Source organism: Aulonocara sp. 'chitande type north' Nkhata Bay, linkage group LG19 (assembly GCF_057382095.1).
Source record: "Aulonocara sp. 'chitande type north' Nkhata Bay isolate Kocher_YH1m ecotype deep benthic linkage group LG19, A_spYH_male_GT1.1, whole genome shotgun sequence".
Classification (NCBI taxonomy): Eukaryota; Metazoa; Chordata; class Actinopteri; order Cichliformes; family Cichlidae; genus Aulonocara; species Aulonocara sp. 'chitande type north' Nkhata Bay.
The window spans coordinates 23,220,634-23,241,926 of NC_141362.1; the positions used below are offsets into that span (position 1 = coordinate 23,220,634).

Sequence of the window (21,293 nt, forward strand, 5' to 3'; positions counted from 1 at the left end):
ATTCACTGAGTCCATGAAGCAAATGAGGACACTTGACATTCATAAATGGGCCACTCTGCAATTGCAGGACAATTTCTGTCCCACCCATGAATTTCAAAGTAACCCCTGTACAAAATACTAGAACACGCATTTGTTGTGTAAATTAAACATGTCTCGAGGCAAGTGTAGAAAAGGGGTTCCAAAATATTATTTAAAATACAAAATATCTCCAGGGAAACCTTCAAAAACTGTCACTTGTCTCTCGTCACAGCTTCTTGACAACCAAATTGCATGTCAAATACAACAATTAACATAAGTTATAAATCCACCTTTTCTTTTTGACTATGCTGACATGTGTCTCTTATACTTGTTAAACCATTTTATTTACATCAACATATTTTAAAGAAGACAACATGATATTATGAAAAGACAAATTCATTTCTTTCTTGCATTTCTTTATTTCTGCTACTCTAATTTTATAATTTTTTAATAAAATAATCATAAATGTTATTATTAACTCACAGGGGTTTAATCTATTGCCTTTGTAGTAGTTTGAATTATTGTATGAATAGTGCATTTGAGCAAAAACATATACAGGAGTTTCTTGTTACCATAAAAAAAATAATAAAAGGAACCCATTCACCAAAGTGCATCATAAATAAGTGTAATGTTTAGAAATGCTTGCTTTGCCTCTGCCTTTTATAAGATTGTTGCCAACACACAGTATGGGAAATGTGACATTTTAAGGCTAATCTGGCAGATGGATTTAAAGCTGAACATTGATAAAGACTCTTGGAAAAGCATGGTCTCTAGTGTGGGTGGGCTCACAAGAAGAGCTCAGGAAAAACTGACATGTTATAAGATACTCCACTGTTTTTCAGTTTAATTCTGTTCTGTTATATGTACTGTTCTCTTTGAAGAACAGTTTGAAGAAAATTCAAGAGCCGAATAAAATTTTTAATGAGATAAATGTAAGTAAAGTTAGGTAAATATAAAAAAAGCAACAGATTGAGATTCTTATTTCAGTAATCCAGTCATGCTGGTAATGTAACAAAAGGTATAATTGCACATGGAAAAAAGTGTTCAATTATTTTTCTTATTTTGCTCTTCAAAATAGTCACAGAAGAGCTGCCTGACTTCCTCATTATTACTTTGGTTCATGCTAGTAGAGAGAAGCTGTTTGTGGCTGGGTTGGGGACTCTCTGCCTCGGCCACCTCCACCTGCCACTCCGCTTTAAATGCGTCTCCGTGAGACTCGCACATGTTGTGCAGAATGCAGCAAGCCAGGATCATGGTGGGCACCACGTCCAGTCCGCAGTCGTTCCTCTTGCTGAGGCACTGCCAGCGTGCCCTCAGCCGCAGCAGCGCCTCCTGAGACACGCGCAGCGCTCGGGCAAGCCGTCCATTAAACAGCTGCTGCTGCTCCGTCAGTGCCGCGTGACTCGCCGTCCTGCCCTGTTCCTCAGGATAGGCCTTCATCAGCCAGCTCTGGAGCGGGTAACAGGCCTCACCCAGCAACACATACCTGGATGTGATAAATGAGTGTCATTTATTTAATGCCTGGAACACCTGAAATAGACAAAAACACTCAACACTACTACATTTCACAGTTTGCAAATTTGCATTATCTTTATTGGCCAGCAGGTGGCAACATTAAAAAGACGTGCAGTTGTACAGAAGTTTATAGGAAAACAAGCTTAGGTTTCCTTTGCCCTGTGACCTCAGTAAATATAAGAGTCAGAAAAGAGGATTATAGTGTCCTTGGGTTCAAAACATCAATGTGGCAACAATAAAAATGGTCATCCAACTAAAGGATGACATCACAGTGTCTACATTTGCTTGTTACACAAAGGCCATGTGAAAACCTGACATACATGAGGAAAAAAACAACTTGAATGCCTGAAAAATGTGACTGAATTTCTTCTGTTAACTCTACCTGAGTGATTTTCCCATGAAGGTAGGTGGCGGGGCAGGTGAGAGTCCACCCTCGGCGGCTGTTGCCCATAGCGAAGAGTTCTGTAAGATCTCAGCTGGATCTGTCCCGCCTGGGAAACTGGCACATACATCCCAGAAGTGCCCCCGAGCGCTAACAGCCACCTAAAACAGTGAAGGCACACAGAGGCAAACAGTCGGACTCTGATTGGATAACCCGCAAGCTTGTAATTGCAGTGACATAAATGGGCGCTTTCGTCACCTGCGACATGACTGAGAGCCAGCCGGCGGGGTTGGCGTAGTCAGACGCGTTGTTTGATGGGGTGATAATAGCTGTGTGGAGTGTTGCTATAGCAGCGACGCAGTGAGGGAAACCCCAGTGAGACAGGAACAGCTGAGCTGAATCCTCCAGCTCCTGCTCACCTGGCGATCGGAGGTAGATGGAGCTGAGGAGCGCCACGATGGCGTGACACATGTCTCTAACGCACCTGCACACGGTCGACTTCCCCACACCGAACAAGGCGCTGATGGTGCGGTACTCGATGTTGGATGCCAGGCGCCACAAAGCTACAGCTACACGCTTCTCCACGGGCAGTGCCAGGCGGAAACTGGTGTCCCGTCGAGCCAGGCGGGGCCTCAGCTTGTCGCAGAGGTAGAAGAACGTCTCTCGGTTCATGCGAAACTTATCCAGCCAATCAGAGGGCTGGAATTCTGTCATGACAACCCGCTCCCACCAGTCTGTGCTTGGAGTGGTGGTCCAGGGACGAGTGCGGATGCGGGCATTGGAGCGGACGCCTCCCGCTATCATCATCTACAGAGACAAACATAAAAACAAAATTAAAATTACTTCCCTCTGAAATATCCAAAATCTGTCACATTTTTTAACATAATGTTTGCTTTTTTTGATCCCAGCAGTAGTTATTCAATCAGATAATTTTTTAAATTCATATTTACCACAAAGGTAATTTTAGTGATCTATTAAGTCAGCACCTTTTTGGCAAGCCCCTTGTTTTAAACATGCTGCCGTTGATATAGCAGAAAATTTGAGGATATTGTATTCTTGGACTCATGTAATAACATGTCAACATTTAATATGGTTTTGGCACAATCAAATGGTTAAACTGAGTTTACCCATGTAACAAAATATTATTTTCCAGTACATTATGTAATAACTGGGGAGATATGAAGTTGGTCCTAGTGATGAAGTTTACAGATTTTTTGATAGTTGTCAAATTTAAATTGTTGCTCATTTCATATACAAATGCAAATGGTGAAGCAGATTTTTTAGAAATATACACTATAAAGCTTATTACATTATTATTACATAACACATTTATTAGAGCACCACCCAATGTAAGTTTATGCCACAGCTATGCTACATTAACAGTACTGGTAAATACCAAAAACATAGGCACACACACACACACACACACACACACACACACACACACACACACACACACATACATATATATATATATATATATATATATATATATATATATACATACAAACATAACATAACAAAACATTACATAAAAATATATATACATACATATATAAAATTTCCTGCAAGGGTTAATCCACCAATATGCACAAGGTCTTTCATCAAAATGATCTATTTACGTTGTAATATTATACTAACCAGAAATTCTGAGTTAGAGATGGCAAAAAATAACACAAAAAACCTTCTTGTGTCAGTAACAATCTTCCATACTTGTACTTGTTTTCAGTGTAATGTTGTTTATTTGATGACTATCTTTTTCATTATCCCAACATAATATCATCAAGGTTGCTGTGATTTGTAAAATATATCTGTATAAGTAGATATAGAAATTTCCCAAATATACCATAAAAACAAAAGTTTACAAGGGGAAAATCCAACAGCTGGTATCTTCATATCTGTCCTTTTTTTTTTAATGAATTAAACATTTCAGAAAATGTAACACCCTATTTAACAAGAACAAAAACCTGCATATAACAGACCTAATTCATAGCTAATGGACAGCTGTTAGCAGCTTGACTGTGGCTGCTCTGACATATTTTCAAGTTTAAATGCAGGTAGGCCCACAGTCTCTGGTTTTAGTGCTTTTATATGACTGTAAATGTGAGATTTAAGAGTTTTGAAGTGTTGGTCGTGTACAACGTGACTTTATTAAAAGCTTTGACGTTTTGCAGACAGATAATACACTATATTAGTTAAGAGCACTTGACATGTAGATGTGTTATTATTTTAAGCCCCTATAGAGGGGGACTGACCATGAGCATCCTCCTCTGTCTCTGGAAGAAGTACTGGCGGTGTCTGATGCGTCTTTGGATCTCGTTGCGTCTCTGAATGTTTGCGTCGTTTATGTCTCTCATGCGCTTCAGCAGCATGTAAGTCACGAGAAACATCAAAGAGCGCAGCTGCTCCTCCTCTTCCATTATTCCAGCTTTACCCGGGAGGCGACACTACTGCGGGTAACATGTCAGCCTGGTTAAAGTACAGCCTCTCTCATTCCACTTCCGCTTTCTGCTTGTTTATGTCTGGGTGTGAGTGGTGCTGCCATCCAGTGGCTGTCAAGACGAGTACGGTACTGCACATCTCTCAGTGCTGATGAAGCTCTGTATATTGTTTTAGCATTCAGGGTTGTAGTGCTTTGGAAACAGTGATGTAAGCATCTGACATTCTTCGAGACTGACAGAAACTGGTTATCATTAAATGCGTTAGGTACTAGAAACGGGTTCACCGATGTCTCTTCCACACTCTTGAAACTTTGCAGAGAGACATGGAAAACCTTCTTTTGACAGGACATGCAGACGTGCCATCCTGGAGGAGCTGGACTACCTGTGCCGCGTGAATCCAAGTACCGTCTCATGCTACCACTAGGAGCGTTGATAGGAAGGATAAGGAGAGTGCAATAGTCTTTGTTCTTCAAAATATTTCATATTAGGGGTTGTCTTGTTGCCACTCTGTGGCGACTTTTGCGACTTTCATTTGCACCAAAGCAGGTGAAATGGACTCACAGTGGTTTATACTTCCTAACTGGACAGAATAATATCCCTGAAGTGTGTTGTGTTGTCTCTCTACACTCCCCAGTGATCTTTTACTTTGTAATTTAAAAGTTCATTTAACATCAAACCTCTTCAATGTGTAGACAGCGTATTTGATGCTTTACTGTTATCATCTGGCAATGTTTTCTCTATGTAAGTCATACATGATTAATGATGTTATATTGTGTACACATTAAACAAAAATAGTTCAGTACTATCCTAAATGCTTCTTCCTGCACTGCCTTTTGTGTTCAGTATAGCCTCAGTGAATGACAAAAAGTGAGCTATTTAAAAGAGGACCATTTATTACAGCAGTGTTTATTTCACTAGTAATGCTCTCTGCTCCAAGCATTTCAATAAATAGGTTCAAAAACAGTGACTCTCTGTCAGAAGAAATACTGATTTCGAGGAATAGGAACTCCTGTTTTGCAAAAAGAACTCCAGTGTGCAGTTCCTCAATAGTGCTATGAATAGTGAAAAAACAACATGTTTTCGACTGGACTTGCTGAGTGTAATGTGAGCCTTAAGAGGAGATGATGTCTGTGCAGGTGTTTATTACTGAATAACAGTAAGGTTAGAGGTTACAGAAGGTGAATATTAGCGAATCATTTACATGTGGATATGCTTTAGATTCTTGTACATTCTTCAGTCATACAAAGACTTAGGACACAACTTTCACTCGAGTGATGAACAACTCTGCAGCTGCGTTTTCAAACTCTTTTGCATCCATGTTTCCGCCAGGCCCCTGTGTCTGTGCACCAGCCATGGCCTGAGCCAGCTTGCAGGGAGAGATCTTGGCACTGGCCTCGAGGTAGCGGATAGCCTTCACATTAGCTTCAGGGCAGGAATTCACTTTAGTGTTTGCGTTGGCACAGTAGTTTGTGTCAGAGCCCTGGGAAGTCTCTAGCGCTTCTTTCAAGGTCCCCAGTACGGCCAGGCACAACGCCCGAGAGGCAGTGCCCTCACCTGGGCAGCACACCTCGGCGTAAAGCCTTTGAGCCTGTCGGATGTAGTCTGAGAAAACGGCACACGTGAGCACGCCATGACGGAAGACATCATAGGGGACGGCTTCATGGTCGTGACAATGGAGGCGTCGCAGGAGGGGAGCAGAGGTGGATGCAGGGACTCCACCCTCGCTGCACAGGCATTGCAAGGTCTGAGTGTAGAGGCCGCCTCTCACTCCTCCTCCTCCAGCGGGGCTGTCGGTGCAGGGGCCATCGGGGCCTTCAGAAAACTCTCCTGCACATGTTTGAGGTCCAGTGAGGTTTAGGAGGTCGTAGGCCACACGGACGTTGTTGCTGAATGCTGATCTGAGGAGAAAGGTGGAATAAAAGACATCAAATTATTCTTTAGTCTGTAGCAGAGTTATTACAGTTTCATATTTTCTGATTAGTTTTTATTTTTATTTCATTTGGATTCTTTGTTTTTAATTCAGTTTAGTTTTAGTTAGTTTCCAGAGTGGAAGTTGTCTCAGTTTAGTTTTTATTGTTTTAAAATGTTCACTTTAAATTTGTTTTCTATTACCTTTAGCTTTATTTTTAGTCTTTTTAATTATTATTTTGTGGATGGCATATGTCACAGGAAAGACTCGGGGAAAATCAGTACAAATATTACATTAAAAACATTTTTGAAAGCAGTTGACACACAGTCTCATAGACATCCAGACTCTGAATAAACATGCCTATCAGTGCCTCGTCAGGCAAGTTGTAATAACATTTTACCAGACTAAGAAATATAATGATATTTTCTCTATATTTCTTTTATTCTAATTAATTTTCCAAATCCACAAAATTGTTTCAATTTTGTTTAGTTTTCCTTTCATTTTATCACTGCAGGAAATAAATCATAATCAGGAGAGAGATGATAGAGCAGTTTCTTACGTCTCTAAACCAGAACACTACGGTGGGCTGTAAGGACTAATGAATATGCAAATAATGGATATACAGCATTAAAAAAAAGCCTGTTTCTGGAGAAAGATGACTTTACAAATATTAGTTAAAATCTAAATACTTCTAAAGCTGTTGAATAGAGCTTATATAGGGAAGAACGTTAATGTGAGGAACAAATTCGTTTGACATGTATGTTCCACCCTGTTGCTGAAAAACATACAGCACGTTGTCCATCACCATACTTTTACTTACATTCATTTATTTTTAAAATTCCAAAGGAAAACAAAATCAAGAGAATAAAAGAGAACATGAGAATCAAACAGACTATTAAGCATTAGTCAGTCTGATAGTCTGACAGAGTTTTTCCCGTAAAAATAATATAATATAATACAATAGCTGCTCTTCTAAATACTGATATGTATTATGTTTGAAAATTCAACAGTTCTCCGTCAATACACACTGCTTTCATCCGCATTGCTGTCGAATATAAGACCATAAACCTCTGTATTTTGTCCGGACCTCTGGGAGTGATGGGCCAGCCGCAGGTGCCACAGAGCCCGGTTGAGACGCTGCTGCTCCTGCGCTCCTGCGCTCACAGTGCCGGTGTTCACCTGCTCCTCGTCGCCGCAACCACCCGAGCCGGCGGCTGTCACGGATGCGAGGTTGCAGAAGTGGTCTGCAAGGAACCCGATGGGATCGTCTGATCTGGCTTCGACCATTTTGAGGATAGCTCCGCGGAGCAGGTCTCCCACCCCTGCCTGTGACAGAAACTCCCTGTCGCTGTCCGATTTGGTGGCTTTACCCGCGGGCATCCCCGGAGGATTAACCCCGGACCGGCGTTTCTCCTTGTCCGCCATTACTGTTGACGTCCCGTGTCGCAGCAACGGCAGCGGAAGTGATGAAAACCCGGTTGGCGTTCAAGAAAACGTCGCAAAATTAAACCACCTCTTTGTCTGGCTCGTTGTAAACAATATACAAGTCGACTGTTTATTCTACCACTCACATCACATCAAAAGGCATTCTTAAAACAAAAATATAAACATATTCAAAAAAAAATATTTAATTAAATTCCACATGCACATATTCAAGAATAGGGTACATTTTCAGTTGGCTTACAATGGGATTGTGATTTCATGTATAGGAAAAAGGCACTTATATGATTGCATGTGTGAATGAGACCTGTGGTTAGAAAATCCTCTGAGTGCTTATACAGAGTGGATAAGTGCTATGTAAGTAGTGCTTTAAATGTTTATTTTAGAGTTCATTTTGCTACTGGTAGGTTCAAAGGAGATATCAGCTGTTTAGAAATGACAGCCAATAATATTATTCTTGATGTAACTGAAAAATTTGGCTTGATTTATTTATATTCAAGAAAATATATAGTATATTTATATTATTTATTATATATTTATATTTCGGTTCCTTCAATGGATGTGACAAGAACAGAAGTCACATGACCATTGCTGCCGAGTGACCCAAAGGGACAGGTTTGTTTTATGAGAATACAAAAAATGCTGATATATATTAGAACAAGTGATGCAGTTTGTTAAAATAGATGTGCATGTATTCTTTTTATTTAAAGATAAGATTAGTTGACCAATACATTTTTAATTTTCCAACACTAAATGTCTAAAATATGGCTGTGGGACAAAGCAAATATAACAAAACATTACATAAAAAGTGTAGTTTTATGTAGTTTTTCATGTTAAAAAATAGCAACTTATCTGTGATGACATTTTTTGTATATATATATTTAATGGTACTTTTGTATTTTAGTGCATGTGCAGCAGATTTGATTTTACTTTGGCTTTACGCTATAAAAGATAAAAGTATACATACCTGCTCAAAAATAGACTAATATTTCGATAAAGGTTCCAAGCAAGTTGAACGCTTTTGGTAGTCATCAACAAGCCTTCGGCATTATTCAGACTTGATCTTTGGCCAGTCTTCTCAGCAGAATTGGTAGAGTTCATTTAAATTGGTTGGTGAAGAGAGACCTGAGCGTAGAAGTGAAACTCTGGATTTCCTGGTAAATCTTCATTCCTACTCTCACCTGTGGTAGTGACTGAAAGAAGGATGTTGTGGATACAAGCAGAGGAAATGAGTCTCCTTCAAATGGTGGCTGGACTCTACCTTAGAGATAGGGTAACGAGCTTGGTTATTTGAGAGGGACTTGGGAGGGAGCTGCTGCTCTTCCACATCAAATGGAGCTAGTTGAGGGGATTTAAGTATCTGATTAGGATGCCTCTTGAACACTTAAGCAAAACAGTTTGTCCCAGGACTGGAGAGATTATAAATCTCTCAGCTATAGACATTCTCTCTTTTTCATCTATATAAATGGTAAATGGCCTGTATTTATATAGCGCTTTACTAGTCCCTAAGGACCCCAAAGCGCTTTACATATCCAGTCATCCACCCATTCACACACTGGTGATGGCAAGCTACATTGTAGCCACAGCCACCCTGGGGCGCACTGACAGAGGCGAGGCTGCCGGACACAGGCGCCACCGGGCCCTCTGATCACCACCAGCAGGCAACGGGTGAAGTGTCTATATATATATATATATATATATATATATATATATATATATATATATATATATATATATATATATATATATATATATATATATATATATATATGTATGTGTGTGTGTGTATATGTGTATATATATATACACATATATACACATATACACACATATATATACACATATACACATATATACACATATATATATACACACACACATATATACACACATATATATACACACATATATAAAAAAAAAAACACCCAGCACGCCCCTGCGGGCGGTTTATCCTTCAAGCTCGGGTCCTCTACCAGAGGCCTGGGAGCTTGAGGGTCCTGCGCAGTATCTTAGCTGTTCCCAGGACTGCGCTCTTCTGGACAGAGATCTCCGATGTTGTTCCCGGAATCTGCTGGAGCCACTCGCCTAGCTTGGGAGTCACCGCACCTAGTGCTCCGATTACCACGGGGACCACCGTTACCTTCACCCTCCACATCCTCTCGAGCTCTTCTCTGAGCCCTTGGTATTTCTCCAGCTTCTCGTGTTCCTTCTTCCTGATATTGCTGTCATTCGGAACCGCTACATCGATCACTACGGCCGTCTTCTTCTGTTTGTCTACCACCACTATGTCCGGTTGGTTAGCCACCACCATTTTGTCCGTCTGTATCTGGAAGTCCCACAGGATCTTAGCTCGGTCATTCTCCACCACCCTTGGGGGCATCTCCCATTTTGACCTCGGGACTTCCAGGTTATACTCGGCACAGATGTTCCTGTACACTATGCCGGCCACTTGGTTATGGCGTTCCATGTATGCCTTGCCTGCTAGCATCTTGCACCCTGCTGTTATGTGCTGGATTGTCTCTGGGGCATCTTTACACAGCCTGCACCTGGGGTCTTGCCTGGTGTGATAGACCCCAGCCTCTATGGATCTTGTGCTCAGAGCTTGTTCTTGTGCTGCCATGATTAGTGCCTCTGTGCTGTCTTTCAGTCCAGCTTTGTCCAGCCACTGGTAGGATTTCTGGATATCAGCCACCTCCTCTATCTGCCGGTGGTACATACCGTGCAGGGGCCTGTCCTTCCATGATGGTTCCTCGTCTCCCTCCTCTTTCTTGGGTTTCTGCTGCCTGAGGTATTCACTGAGCACTCGGTCAGTTGGGGCCATCTTCCCAATGTATTCTTGGATGTTCCTTGTCTCATCCTGGACTGTGGTGCTGACACTCACCAGTCCCCGGCCCCCTTCCTTCCGCTTAGCGTACAGCCTCAGGGTGCTGGACTTGGGGTGAAACCCTCAATGCATGGTAAGGAGCTTTCTTGTCTTTATGTCAGTGGCTTCTATCTCCTCCTTTGGCCAGCCTATTACCCCAGCAGGGTACCTGATCACGGGCAGGGCGTACGTGTTGATGGCCCGGATCTTGTTCTTACCATTCAGCTGACTCCTCAGGACTTGCCTGACCCTCTGCAGGTACTTGGTGGTTGCAGCTTTTCTAGCGGCCTCTTCATGGTTCCCATTCGCCTGCGGGATCCCCAAGTACTTGTAACTGTCCTCTATGTCTGCAATGTTGCCTTCTGGTAGTTCAATCCCCTCAGTTCTGACTACCTTCCCTCTCTTTGTTACCATCCGACTACACTTCTCCAGTCCGAACGACATTCCAATGTATAGCCTGGTAGTGTGGATCAGTGAATCGATGTCTCGTTCACTCTTGGCATACAGCTTGATGTCATCCATGTACAGGAGGTGGCTGACAACTGCTCCGTTCCGTAGTCGGTATCCGTAGCCAGTCTTGTTAATGATCTCACTGAGGGGGTTCAGGCCTATGCAGAACAGCAGTGGGGACAGAGCATCTCCTTGGTAGATCCCGCACTTGATGGTGACTTGTGCTATGGGCTTGGAGTTGGCCTCTAGTGTTGTACGCCACATCCCCATTGAGTTCCTGATGAAGGCTCTTAGGGTCCCATTGATCTTGTACAATTCTAGGCATTCCAGTATCCAGCTGTGGGGCATTGAGTCATAGGCCTTCTTGTAATCAATCCAGGCAGTGCACAGGTTGGTCAGTCTGGTCTTGCAGTCTCTGCTGATTGTTCTGTCTACCAGTAGCTGGTGTTTTGCGCCTCTGGTATTCTTGCCAATTCCTTTCTGTGTCCCGCTCATGTATTGACCCATGTGCCTGTTCATCTTAGCCGATATGATGCCTGACAGGAGCTTCCATGTAGTACTGAGGCAGGTTATTGGTCGGTAGTTGGAGGGGACCGGTCCCTTCTTGGGGTCCTTGGGGATCAGGACCGTCCGGCCTTCAGTTAGCCATTCCGGGTGTCTCTCGTTAACTAGCAGCTGGTTCATTTGTGCTGCCAGACGCTCGTGGAGTGCAGTCAGCTTCTTCAGCCAGTAGGCATGAACCATGTCGGGCCCTGGTGCTGTCCAACTCTTCATACTGGAGACCCTTTCTTGGATATCTGCCACTGTGATGGTTACTGGACCCTGTTCAGGGAGGTCGCTGTGGTCTGCCCTCAGATCCTCTAGCCACTGAGCATTGCCGTTATGGGTTGCATCCTTCTCCCATATGCTCTTCCAGTATTGCGCCGTCTCCAGCCTTGGTGGTGCTGTTCTCTTATTGTTCCCTTGCCACTGAGAGTACACCTTTGCTGGTTCTGTGGAGAACAGCTGGTTTATTCTCCTGCCTTCTATCTCTCTGGTGTACCTCCTCAAGCGGCTGGCCAAGGCTGTGAGTCTTTGCTTGGCAGTTTCCAAGGCCTCAGGTATGGACAGCTTGCTGTATTTCTTAGGCACCTTATTTGTCGCACCTTTCTGCAACTCCGTTAGTTGGCTAACCTCCCTCCGTGCTACTTTGATCTTGCCCTCTAGCCTCCTTCTCCATGGAGAAGGAGGCTAGAGCACTAACAAGCTGATCTACAATATATATATATATATATATATATATATATATATATATATATATATATATATATATATATATATATATATATATATATATATATATATATATATATATATATATATATATATATATATAAATATAAAAGTATATTTGAAAATCCAAAAATGAATGACTCGAGACAATATAAGTTCAGATGACACCATTCAGGAGTTTATTGTATATAAACAGTTCAAGACACTACAAAAAAGTAGTGATAGACTGCACTGTTGTACAAAAACAGTAAGGTAAAAAGATGGTCCAGTGTAATGTTAATTTAAATAACAAATACAGCAGGTACTACATCCGTTTTTCACAGGAACAGCTGTTTCACAGATAAAAGATAGTGTACAATGTGCAAACTTTGAAAACTACTGTGATTTAAACACAAGCAGTTAGAAAATTTACTCAAGTTTACAATTGTAAAGTTAATACTTTAAAATATGTAAACAAACAAACTTGCCTTTTCAGGGCCCATATAAGTGCTGTACGTGGGCTTTATAAAGCATACTGAAACTCAGTAAATCTAGTTAACTGGGCCAAATTGATGTCGCAACAACAGCTTAGTCAATGAGGGAACTTGTTCTTTTGATTCAAAGTTCAGTTTGGTTCTGCAGTGTCTCAGTTATAATGCACATGCTGTGTGGTCCATGTGTGCATATACGCCATTTGTTAGAGGAATGTGATTTCCGTTGACTACGGGAACTTTCTTCAAAGAAGCCACATCATTGTTGACACAGGTTTCATGTGGGGGCAGGAAGTTTCTCTGCAGCTTGTGCTCCAGCAGCATGTGGTTCTGAGGAGGAAGACCAAGGCACGCCCTGAAAAGAAAGGAGATAGATACTGTAACTAAAACTGAGGAATATCAATCGCCTCAATCCTGAAAATCCCTCTGTTGAATCAACATGCAGCCTTTTAGACACAGAAAATCAAACAGATCAACTCACCTCATGATGTTCTCAATGGAGGCCCTCTGGCGGAAAAAGGCATTGACAACTGGAGTTCCTGATGGGACAAGAGGAGCCTTGCATAGGAAGGAGAGCAGTGATAAGACGCTGTGGAAAGACTGGAAGTTCTCTTCACCCTGGGGCTTTACAGTCACACGCTGGCAAAGCTCTGTCAGCATCACCAGGTCCAGGATGATTGGGCTGGCAAGTAGAGAGTCCTGTTAGAGAGGAAGCAAGAAGAAGTGAGTGAGCACTGTGTACTAGAATTAGAAGGTATACATATGTATAGAAGACAAACACCATTCTTTTTAATGACTGGACCAAAATATATGCACAACTTTGAACAATAAGCTAAATAATCATAATCAAAACCAAAATAATTTAAATTATTATTTTTTTTATCATAAATAATTAGTCATAGTAACACATCTACAGAAGATTGGTGCCGTTTCTAAAATTGTCTGTCAATGTGGCTTTTTTTGTACCAGTAGAGGGAGCCAAAGTTCTGCATTAAAATATACTTAATTACATTTTGTTGCTATAAATTCTTAATAACAAGTAAAAATGAACCCAAATGGACTGAATTAGTGGGAAATATTATGCTCATGAACATAAACAAAATCAATGTGATGTTTTTATGTAGGGGGGTGAGGAGCTTCATCTGTTGAACAATTCAGATTTGGTGGAACCTCTTTGTTTCCGATGCTGTCAACAGAAACAGACTGACCTCACAGGTATTGTGCAGCGCAATAGTGTTGATCCCTCCCATCATTATTTCAGAAGTGTATTCATCCATGGCACGCTTGCTGTCTCCCACATATGGGACATATTTGATAACCACCTGAAAGAAAATAGAGACAGTCTGTCAGCTGATGTCTGTAAATACTGACACGGAGCTTGTCATCTGTCTGTGTTTGCGTCGTTCTCACTTACACAGTGGTCAGGTTTCTCTCCTGGCTCGAACAGTATGGGGTTGGACTGGACCATGTCGTCAACCACATTGCTCTTAGAGATCTCTTTGGAGCGGAACTGCTGTGGAGCCGACAGGTTTTTCCCATCGTTGTTGCCAAGGTGATTGTAGCTGACAATGGATGTTGGCTGTCAAAAGCAGAGAAACTTATTAAGTTGTTGTTTATAAGATAAAGTTACACTTTAATTGTATATACCTATAATATAACAGATGCTAATTCTCTTTGGAGAATTCAGACAAGTGGCTCAGTCTCATTAATCCTCACCTTGATCCCTGCACTGACCAGGAAGTCCACAAACACTGACTTGATCTTAGTCTGACCAGACTTGAAGTCATCACCGCCGATGAACACGCCTCTCTGCATGGCCAGCTCTACTGCTCCTGGGACAAAAGTATTCTGTGGGGAGCCATTGATGTAGGCGCAGCCCTCCAGTATACTGGCCACTGCAAACAGAGTGGAGGGGGAGACCTCTGCAGCTCCGGCCTGATGGATGAAGGGAAAACAAAGACACGATAGCTGTTACTGAGCATGTCATCATATTACGCTTAGTAGGAACGCTTGACTACAGTTCCCCTGAGACTCTTTACATCACGTCGGTAAAACATCTCTCTTGTTGACTTCATGACTATCTTAAATTGAGCTATTTGCTGAGGATCAGAAGTCTGTGAAATAGACTCTTATCATTGCTGACAGCAGTACAAGCATGCTCAAGGAAGATGATAAAATAAGAACTTGGCCAAGAGGGGCGAATCATAATTTTCTTTCCCCTGATCTGATATAAAAGGAATTGCTGTCTATTTCAGACTCATTAAGACATTTCATTTACAAATCCAAAGTGTGTTAGAAGGGCTAATCTTTTCATCCTCTAAGCTTCATTAATCAGTAAATGTAATGAAGGATTACTGTTTGGTCCTAAGCATTAGAAAGAAATTAAAGTTGAGTGGGTGATTGATGATAACCACTGACCACCAACACAGTTTTAAGTTGGCTCATTATTGTGATTTGCACTCAAACTTGATTCTGGATTTATTCTTATGGCCATTGATCTCACCTGGATTGCAGCCAGCAGGTTCTTGGCAGAGTCGTTGACTCCTGGGATGATATCACAGAAGCGCTCGGTGTTGGCGGTCCACAAAACAATGACTTTGTCCACACCACTGGCCTGACGGAAGTCTCTTATGTCAGCTGTAATTCGCTCCATCTGGAAGATCGTGTACTCTTTGAGACAAATTGCAAGAGGAAAAAAAGTAGACAGATGAATAAAAAGGGGAGTGAGAGACTTTTATTACCTGCTCCGCCATGGTGCCAGTGAGGACATTGTCTGCGCGACTCTCCTGATTTGCAGCAATGAACTCTGGAATGTAGATTGATGGTCTGGGTTTCAGGCAGCTCATGTGTGGTTGCAGCTGCTCTTGTAAAGACCAGTCAAGCACCTGAGCTCGCTCCATTGCACTGCCCAGATCCAATGAAGAGATATCCCAACCTAACAAAAAAAAAAAAAAAAAAAAAAAAAAAAGAGGGAGAAAAAAAAATTATTTTTCAGAACTAAACAGGAAGGCTCACCTCTTTCAGCAATCCATTTGATCCTAAACTAGATTCTAGCATCTCTATGAAAGTGCTGGCTGTGCATGTGCTTCCTATAACATCATATGCACAAGGCTGTAAGTAATCCTGTTAAATAATCATAATAAATATTGACCAAAATAACTGTAATAATTTACAGAAGATCAGTGCAGTAACTTTTAGTTAAAACCTTCACCTTATGGACTCCCTATCCCTTTCATATGTTCTGGGATCAGTTTTCACAGCTGTCAACACTCCTATACTTGTCTGAACTTTCTCTCACACCCACACACCCCAGTCTTGAGTGTGTACACCCTGAGACGACTGTGTGGAATTGTTCTTACCATCAAACACAATGTCGTTAGGGTGCACCATGGGCAGGAGGTCCCGGAAGGGCACGTTAACCTCGCCCTCAAGCCCTGATCCCAGACAAACAGTAGAGGACTGCAGGAGGGAGCCGAAATAGTTCGCTTTCTGAGGGCAGAGAAAGCAAAAAGAATGTGATTTTAATCTCTGTATCGAATGTAATTCCCTATTTTTAATGGTAATTATAAATATATTAAGCAGTAATAACCAAAAATAGAAGGAACCAGCTCATAAATATTACTACAGATGTCCTTATAAGGGAAAATCCCTAAGTAAGTTAAGCCTTTAACCCTCCATTGAACATGTCAGTATAATCAGCTTATTATGAGGCTGTACTTCTGCAGCAGAGGACATACAGCACACTGTGTTTCTACAGCAGGACAAGAAGACTTGCTATTCATTCTGCAGTGGTAATTTTCACATCTCATTATAGCGTGCTGGTGGAATTCATTCACTCTCTTAAGTATTTGTATTTCTTTTATGTTATTAAATTGACCATACTTAGCATATGTCATATTCAATGAAATCGATTATTTGTGCAGCATGCGATCTATTTTAATGCAATAACTCACACAAAGTTGATTGGGAGGAGTTATTGTGCAGCAGGAACATCATATTACATTTTCTATTTGGTAGGTTTTTACTAATGTGTGGCTTCTTCATTTCAAATAGTAATACCATAAAAAAAGTCTATGCAAATCCTTCCGGAGCATACACATATGTGCGTATTTGTGACACCCGTCTCACCTTTACTCCGTTTTTAGTCTTCCAGGTAAGACCCAGTTTGTTGGCCAGTACGGCCGCTGTGACTGTGGTCCCGTTATTGCCTCCCCAGCCCACCAGCATCACTCCCAGCCGAGGCACACGGCGCTCGGTGCGGATCGTCATCTCAGTGGTGCGGGGGGTCACCTGTGACGGACAGAGCGCGGGTTAGCTGGGGGCTAAACGCGCACACATAACTATAAATGTAAATCACTTACCGTGACTTTGTTCCCATCTCTGTGCACCGACGAGGTCTGGTAAGAGTACTGAGCCTCAATGTGAGAGTCAGTGTACTTCACATTAGGGCTGTTGACCTGAACGTTCACGGACATGGCTGCAGAGTCTGAAAGAAAGAGGAGGAACAATTACATCATCTCCACACGGAAATTAACCTAGCGGAAAAAGCTGCCTTTCACTAACACATCACATTTAATCGACGATAATGGCACACGTGCGGAAAACAACAATTGGGTGTTATTATTCTAAGCCTGAGAGCTCTAACGCTTTCTAAGAAAAGTCGTTTTTTCTCCTCTGCCCTCCGATAAACAGCTGGTAAATTTTCTACGAAAATCCTAACAAACCGGTTTTTGTGTTTGGTCGTTCGATGGTGGAGCAGTCAAATTAAGAGAAAGCGGAAAATAAGTGAACCAAACCGGTAAACTCCCTCACCTTTGCACGGAATAAGTGTAAAAGTATCTAAAATGAGACTGCTTCCCGGCGTATAGCTGACAGCTCTTCGCTTCAACGACTGTAAATTTCCGCTCTCTTTAATTTGAAAGCGTCGGTTATGGTCTTCGTCCAGTTGGTGTCAGCCACGAGCTCGAGAGGTTCCCTCGTAGGACGGCTTCAGTGCCACAAGCCAATCCGAGCGCTCGGTCGCACTTTTATAGCTGATGCTGAGGGAGACGTCCGAGGACATCAGCAAATGGTCGGGCTTGTTTCCACTCACGTTTCTTCACATGAGGTGAAAAATTTCCATTCCGGAGAGTTCTCGGTGAAACCACAAAGGCCGGTGGTGAGGATTTGCTGGCTTTTAGATGTTTCTAGATTTTCCTGCAACTTCCCCTGCAGCGTCTAAGTATTTTTCCATAACATGTAGTGGAATAAAACAAAGAATGATATTGTATCGTATTAAAAAAAATCGTACTAAAAGTGCTAAAAATAGCACTTTTAGCAGGGGCGTACCAGGATTCGTTACCCCCTTCAGACTTTGTGTATTCTAGAGCGGACATAGGAGGGGGAGGAGCCACAGCTTGGTTCACTCTATTGTGTTCTGCAAAGAAGGACAGGGCTCCTCTCTGAAATGAAATGCTTTCATTCTTACATAAGCTGCTTGTTATCGAAATGTATTTGTTAAAACAAACCTCTTAGACTTTAAAAAGCAAAAACACTAAAAAAAAAAAAAAAAAAAAAAAAAAGATCCCCTGGGGAAAAGCTGAGTTCTTTAAAATGAAGTTTACATTGTGCAGAGCCAAATAAAGGAACAAAAGCAACAGCAAAGAAGCAAAGACTGGATAACTTGGACTCTCCCGGACCCTTACGTGTATAGAGCAAAGAACCACTGACTCCTGTCCATAATGCAAAAAAACCAAAAGTATTGGTGCACAACAGCAATCAAGTTTTGACATGTTAGTTAGAATCTGAAGCACATTTCTCAATGCAAACATTTCCGGCCTGACCCGGTCTTTCCAGTGCATTACAGTCTGCCTATTATACACACATCTCCTCAGTGTTGAGCACTTTCAGTATATTAAGTTTGCTTTCCAGTGCAAAATGCCAATTGACTGTATGTCAAAGCATCTGCAAGGCCAATCTACTAGTCCCTAGGGCGCCTCCTTTACATTATGCTAGATGCTTATATCCACAATGCGCCGGTAACGTTTAAGTCATGGTTCTGTCTCGTATACTGTGTTCTGTCTTGTGTATTTACTCAGTCATTTTACATTCCACTGATTTAAAATAGGCACCTTTTTTGAGAGGTTTTAATGGTGGAGGGGCAAATATATTGTTGGGAAATTTAGAAGATGTACTTCCTGACCTTGCTCCTCGTTATTTGATGAAACTGCCTGCAAGCCTGTTGACTTTGCAGAGTGCAAGGCCTGAGAGATGAAGTTCTGATTCATGAGTAGTTTGCGTTGTTGTAAAGAACGGAAACATTGTTACTGTCACTTACGTGTTGAAAATATGCACTTATGTTGTTATATATGTATGATTCTATCTAGACCAGGGGTGTGCAGTTTTCCCACGGGGCCACAGGAAACTGGGACTGTTATAAAGAGCGGTGCTAATAAGCTGAACTCAGTTCTGCTAATGGTACTGGAGCAGATGTTACAACTACCCAATGAAGGTCTTCTATGTTCCTCTGTTCTTTGTTTTTTTCTTACAGGTGCACCAGTTGACGATACATCGTGCTTTTCTATTTGTGCTCTATTCTTTTATTATGCTTTCTCCTATTTTCTCCATCTTCTTTTTTTCCCCTGCCTGTAAGCTTAGATGTTGTCATACTAAACATATAATGTTATTACCTGAAATAACACTAATAGAAATTGATAAATAAACAGGTAAAAGAAACACACAAGCAAGAGGAGGCTATAGAGAATTTATAGAGCTCATCTTGGAAAAGCAAAATATGTTGGCACAACATTGCATTCAGATCATAATTCTGATTGCAAAAGCTGCAAGACAAGACAGGTTTAAAAGTAAAAAAAAGAAGAAAAAAAAACAATTAGGCAATCTAAAAGTTACATGGGCATAGTAAAAACACCAACTTTTTTTTTAATCACTATTTAATATTTCATGCATTTAAGTCAGGTTTAATGTCTGTGGTGGAAATACAAAGGACAATGGACAGGTTATCTTTACTGAGAGAGGATCTGGATTTCTTAAAATTTATCCAGGCAAATGCTGTTTCACATATGAAGATAAAAAGAAAAGAAAGGTCCTCATGTGGAAAATTCTCTTTGAGAGAGAATTAAAAATCTAGCAGTAATACTGAAATGAAGAACTCTACCAGTAGTGAATCAGTTTGTGATTCAGTGCTCTTGCCCTGATTAAGCTAACCATTTTAGTTACATCATCAACAACAAAGTTAATTTTTAGCACTGACTTACACAACACCTGGTGTGTAATGCAATGGAAAAATACCAATGTCGCTTCTGTGTTCATTTCAGTCTTTTTAACTTGCATCCGTTTCAAAAGAAAGTTGGAAAACCTATCCAAGCATGCAGTTGTCCTTGTGAACAAGTCACTCGATGTCACAGTCCCTTTCACTAAGTGCATTGCTGCCAGCATCATTGTAATCTACCATGTAAACAGATGAGCAACTGGGCAGTGTTGCGGATATCGCAGCTCTCAAGGACAAAAAGTTATATTTGTCTGCTTTGTTTTTCAGATAAAACTCCAGATTTCCTGCAGTGTTTGATCCATCTTGTTAAAGTTTGCCTGGAGAGGAGTACATTGTCAAATGCTTCTTTGAATCCATCAAACAGTCTTTGATAGACTTCTGTTCAGAGAATAGCTTACTGTTCTTTTTGTGATTTTTGTGGAAATCACAAAGCTGGTCTTGGCTGCTCCATTTCTGGATGTGTACTTGATAAAACTTGATAAAAAGTCCTTGTTGTCTTTGCAGTTTTGCAAGAAAAGCCAATGATGCTACTGCTCTGCATCAGTCAAGTTCTTGTATTTCTATGCATGTGTAGTCTCATTAAAGACGATTCAAATTGTAATCGTTAAACAAAGCAACTTGTTTTCCATAAAATAAGTACATGACTTTGGTAAATGGCCTGTATTTGTATAGTGCTTTATTTGGTCCTAAGGACCCCAAAGCGCTTTACACTATACACAGTCATCCACCCACTGGTGAATGGGTAGTCACAGCCGCCCTGGGGCGCACTGACAGAGGCGAGGCTGCCGGACACTGCAGCCACTGGGCCCTCTGACCACCACCAGTAGGCAACGGGTGAAGTGTCTTGCCCAAGGACACAACGACCGAGACTGTCCAAGCCGGGGCTCGAACCGGCAACCTTCTGATTACAAGGCGAATGCCCAACTCTTGAGCCACGATCGCCCCATGCGCGATGGGACAAACTGCATGATGTGTACTTATAGTCTGAATCCTAATTTCCTGTTGGGCTTTTGCAGATCTGTGACAATCATGATGACAATATGGTCAGTGACCATCTGGCAACTTCTGGCCTAATGGGCAAAAATGCATATTCCCTGACCAGTTACAACTGGTTGTTGCAGGTTGATTCCAATCGCTGGGAAAATGATTGCTAAAGTGCCGTTCACACAGATCTACAGACCACTCAGTTACCCCCTGGGAACCACCTATCAACAGGGAAAAAATGGTGCATTCCCCAATCAAACTCTTTGCCATTGGTTTGGCGTA

General features: G+C 41.7%; 3 protein-coding genes across 3 annotated transcripts; all 3 read right to left on the minus strand.

Moving 5' to 3' along the window:
• Window positions 1–422: 422 nt before the first annotated feature.
• Window positions 423–4,416, minus strand: LOC147307038 (uncharacterized). The gene is made up of 4 exons (XM_086275678.1): window positions 4,171–4,416; window positions 2,174–2,722; window positions 1,916–2,076; window positions 423–1,504 (listed from the first exon to the last, which is right to left on the minus strand). The coding sequence occupies exons 1-4, from the start codon at window positions 4,333–4,335 to the stop codon at window positions 1,063–1,065; spliced, it is 1,317 nt and encodes a 438-aa protein (XP_086131804.1). The 5' UTR covers window positions 4,336–4,416; the 3' UTR covers window positions 423–1,062.
• Window positions 4,417–5,216: 800 nt separating this feature from the next.
• Window positions 5,217–7,822, minus strand: tpgs1 (tubulin polyglutamylase complex subunit 1). Its single transcript, XM_086275684.1, has 2 exons — window positions 7,353–7,822; window positions 5,217–6,254 (listed from the first exon to the last, which is right to left on the minus strand). Exons 1-2 carry the CDS (start codon window positions 7,688–7,690, stop codon window positions 5,606–5,608), a joined length of 987 nt encoding a protein of 328 aa, XP_086131810.1. The 5' UTR covers window positions 7,691–7,822; the 3' UTR covers window positions 5,217–5,605.
• Window positions 7,823–12,451: 4,629 nt separating this feature from the next.
• Window positions 12,452–17,908, minus strand: LOC147307040 (inositol-3-phosphate synthase 1-A-like). The gene is made up of 11 exons (XM_086275257.1): window positions 17,573–17,908; window positions 17,122–17,246; window positions 16,889–17,050; window positions 16,120–16,249; window positions 15,502–15,695; window positions 15,264–15,413; window positions 14,477–14,695; window positions 14,175–14,339; window positions 13,969–14,082; window positions 13,242–13,459; window positions 12,452–13,115 (listed from the first exon to the last, which is right to left on the minus strand). Exons 2-11 carry the CDS (start codon window positions 17,233–17,235, stop codon window positions 12,920–12,922), a joined length of 1,662 nt encoding a protein of 553 aa, XP_086131383.1. The 5' UTR covers window positions 17,236–17,246; window positions 17,573–17,908; the 3' UTR covers window positions 12,452–12,919.
• Between the last annotated feature and the right edge of the window lie 3,385 nt (window positions 17,909–21,293).

Excerpts from the sequence above, each read along its gene's own strand:
- LOC147307038 (XM_086275678.1), bottom strand. The coding sequence starts at position 4,335 with ATGGAAGAGGAGGAGCAGCTGCGCTCTTTGATGTTTCTCGTGACTTAC. Across the intron at positions 2,723-4,170 it reads GACAGAGGAGGATGCTCATG|ATGATGATAGCGGGAGGCGT; the intron begins GTCAGTCCCCCT and ends TTGTCTCTGTAG. Across the intron at positions 1,505-1,915 it reads TTCATGGGAAAATCACTCAG|GTATGTGTTGCTGGGTGAGG; the intron begins GTAGAGTTAACA and ends TATCACATCCAG.
- tpgs1 (XM_086275684.1), bottom strand. The coding sequence starts at position 7,690 with ATGGCGGACAAGGAGAAACGCCGGTCCGGGGTTAATCCTCCGGGGATG. Across the intron at positions 6,255-7,352 it reads CTGGCCCATCACTCCCAGAG|ATCAGCATTCAGCAACAACG; the intron begins GTCCGGACAAAA and ends CTTTCTCCTCAG.
- LOC147307040 (XM_086275257.1), bottom strand. The coding sequence starts at position 17,235 with ATGTCCGTGAACGTTCAGGTCAACAGCCCTAATGTGAAGTACACTGAC. Across the intron at positions 15,414-15,501 it reads CTGGCACCATGGCGGAGCAG|ATGGAGCGAATTACAGCTGA; the intron begins GTAATAAAAGTC and ends ACGATCTTCCAG. Across the intron at positions 13,116-13,241 it reads TCCATTGAGAACATCATGAG|GGCGTGCCTTGGTCTTCCTC; the intron begins GTGAGTTGATCT and ends CTTTCTTTTCAG.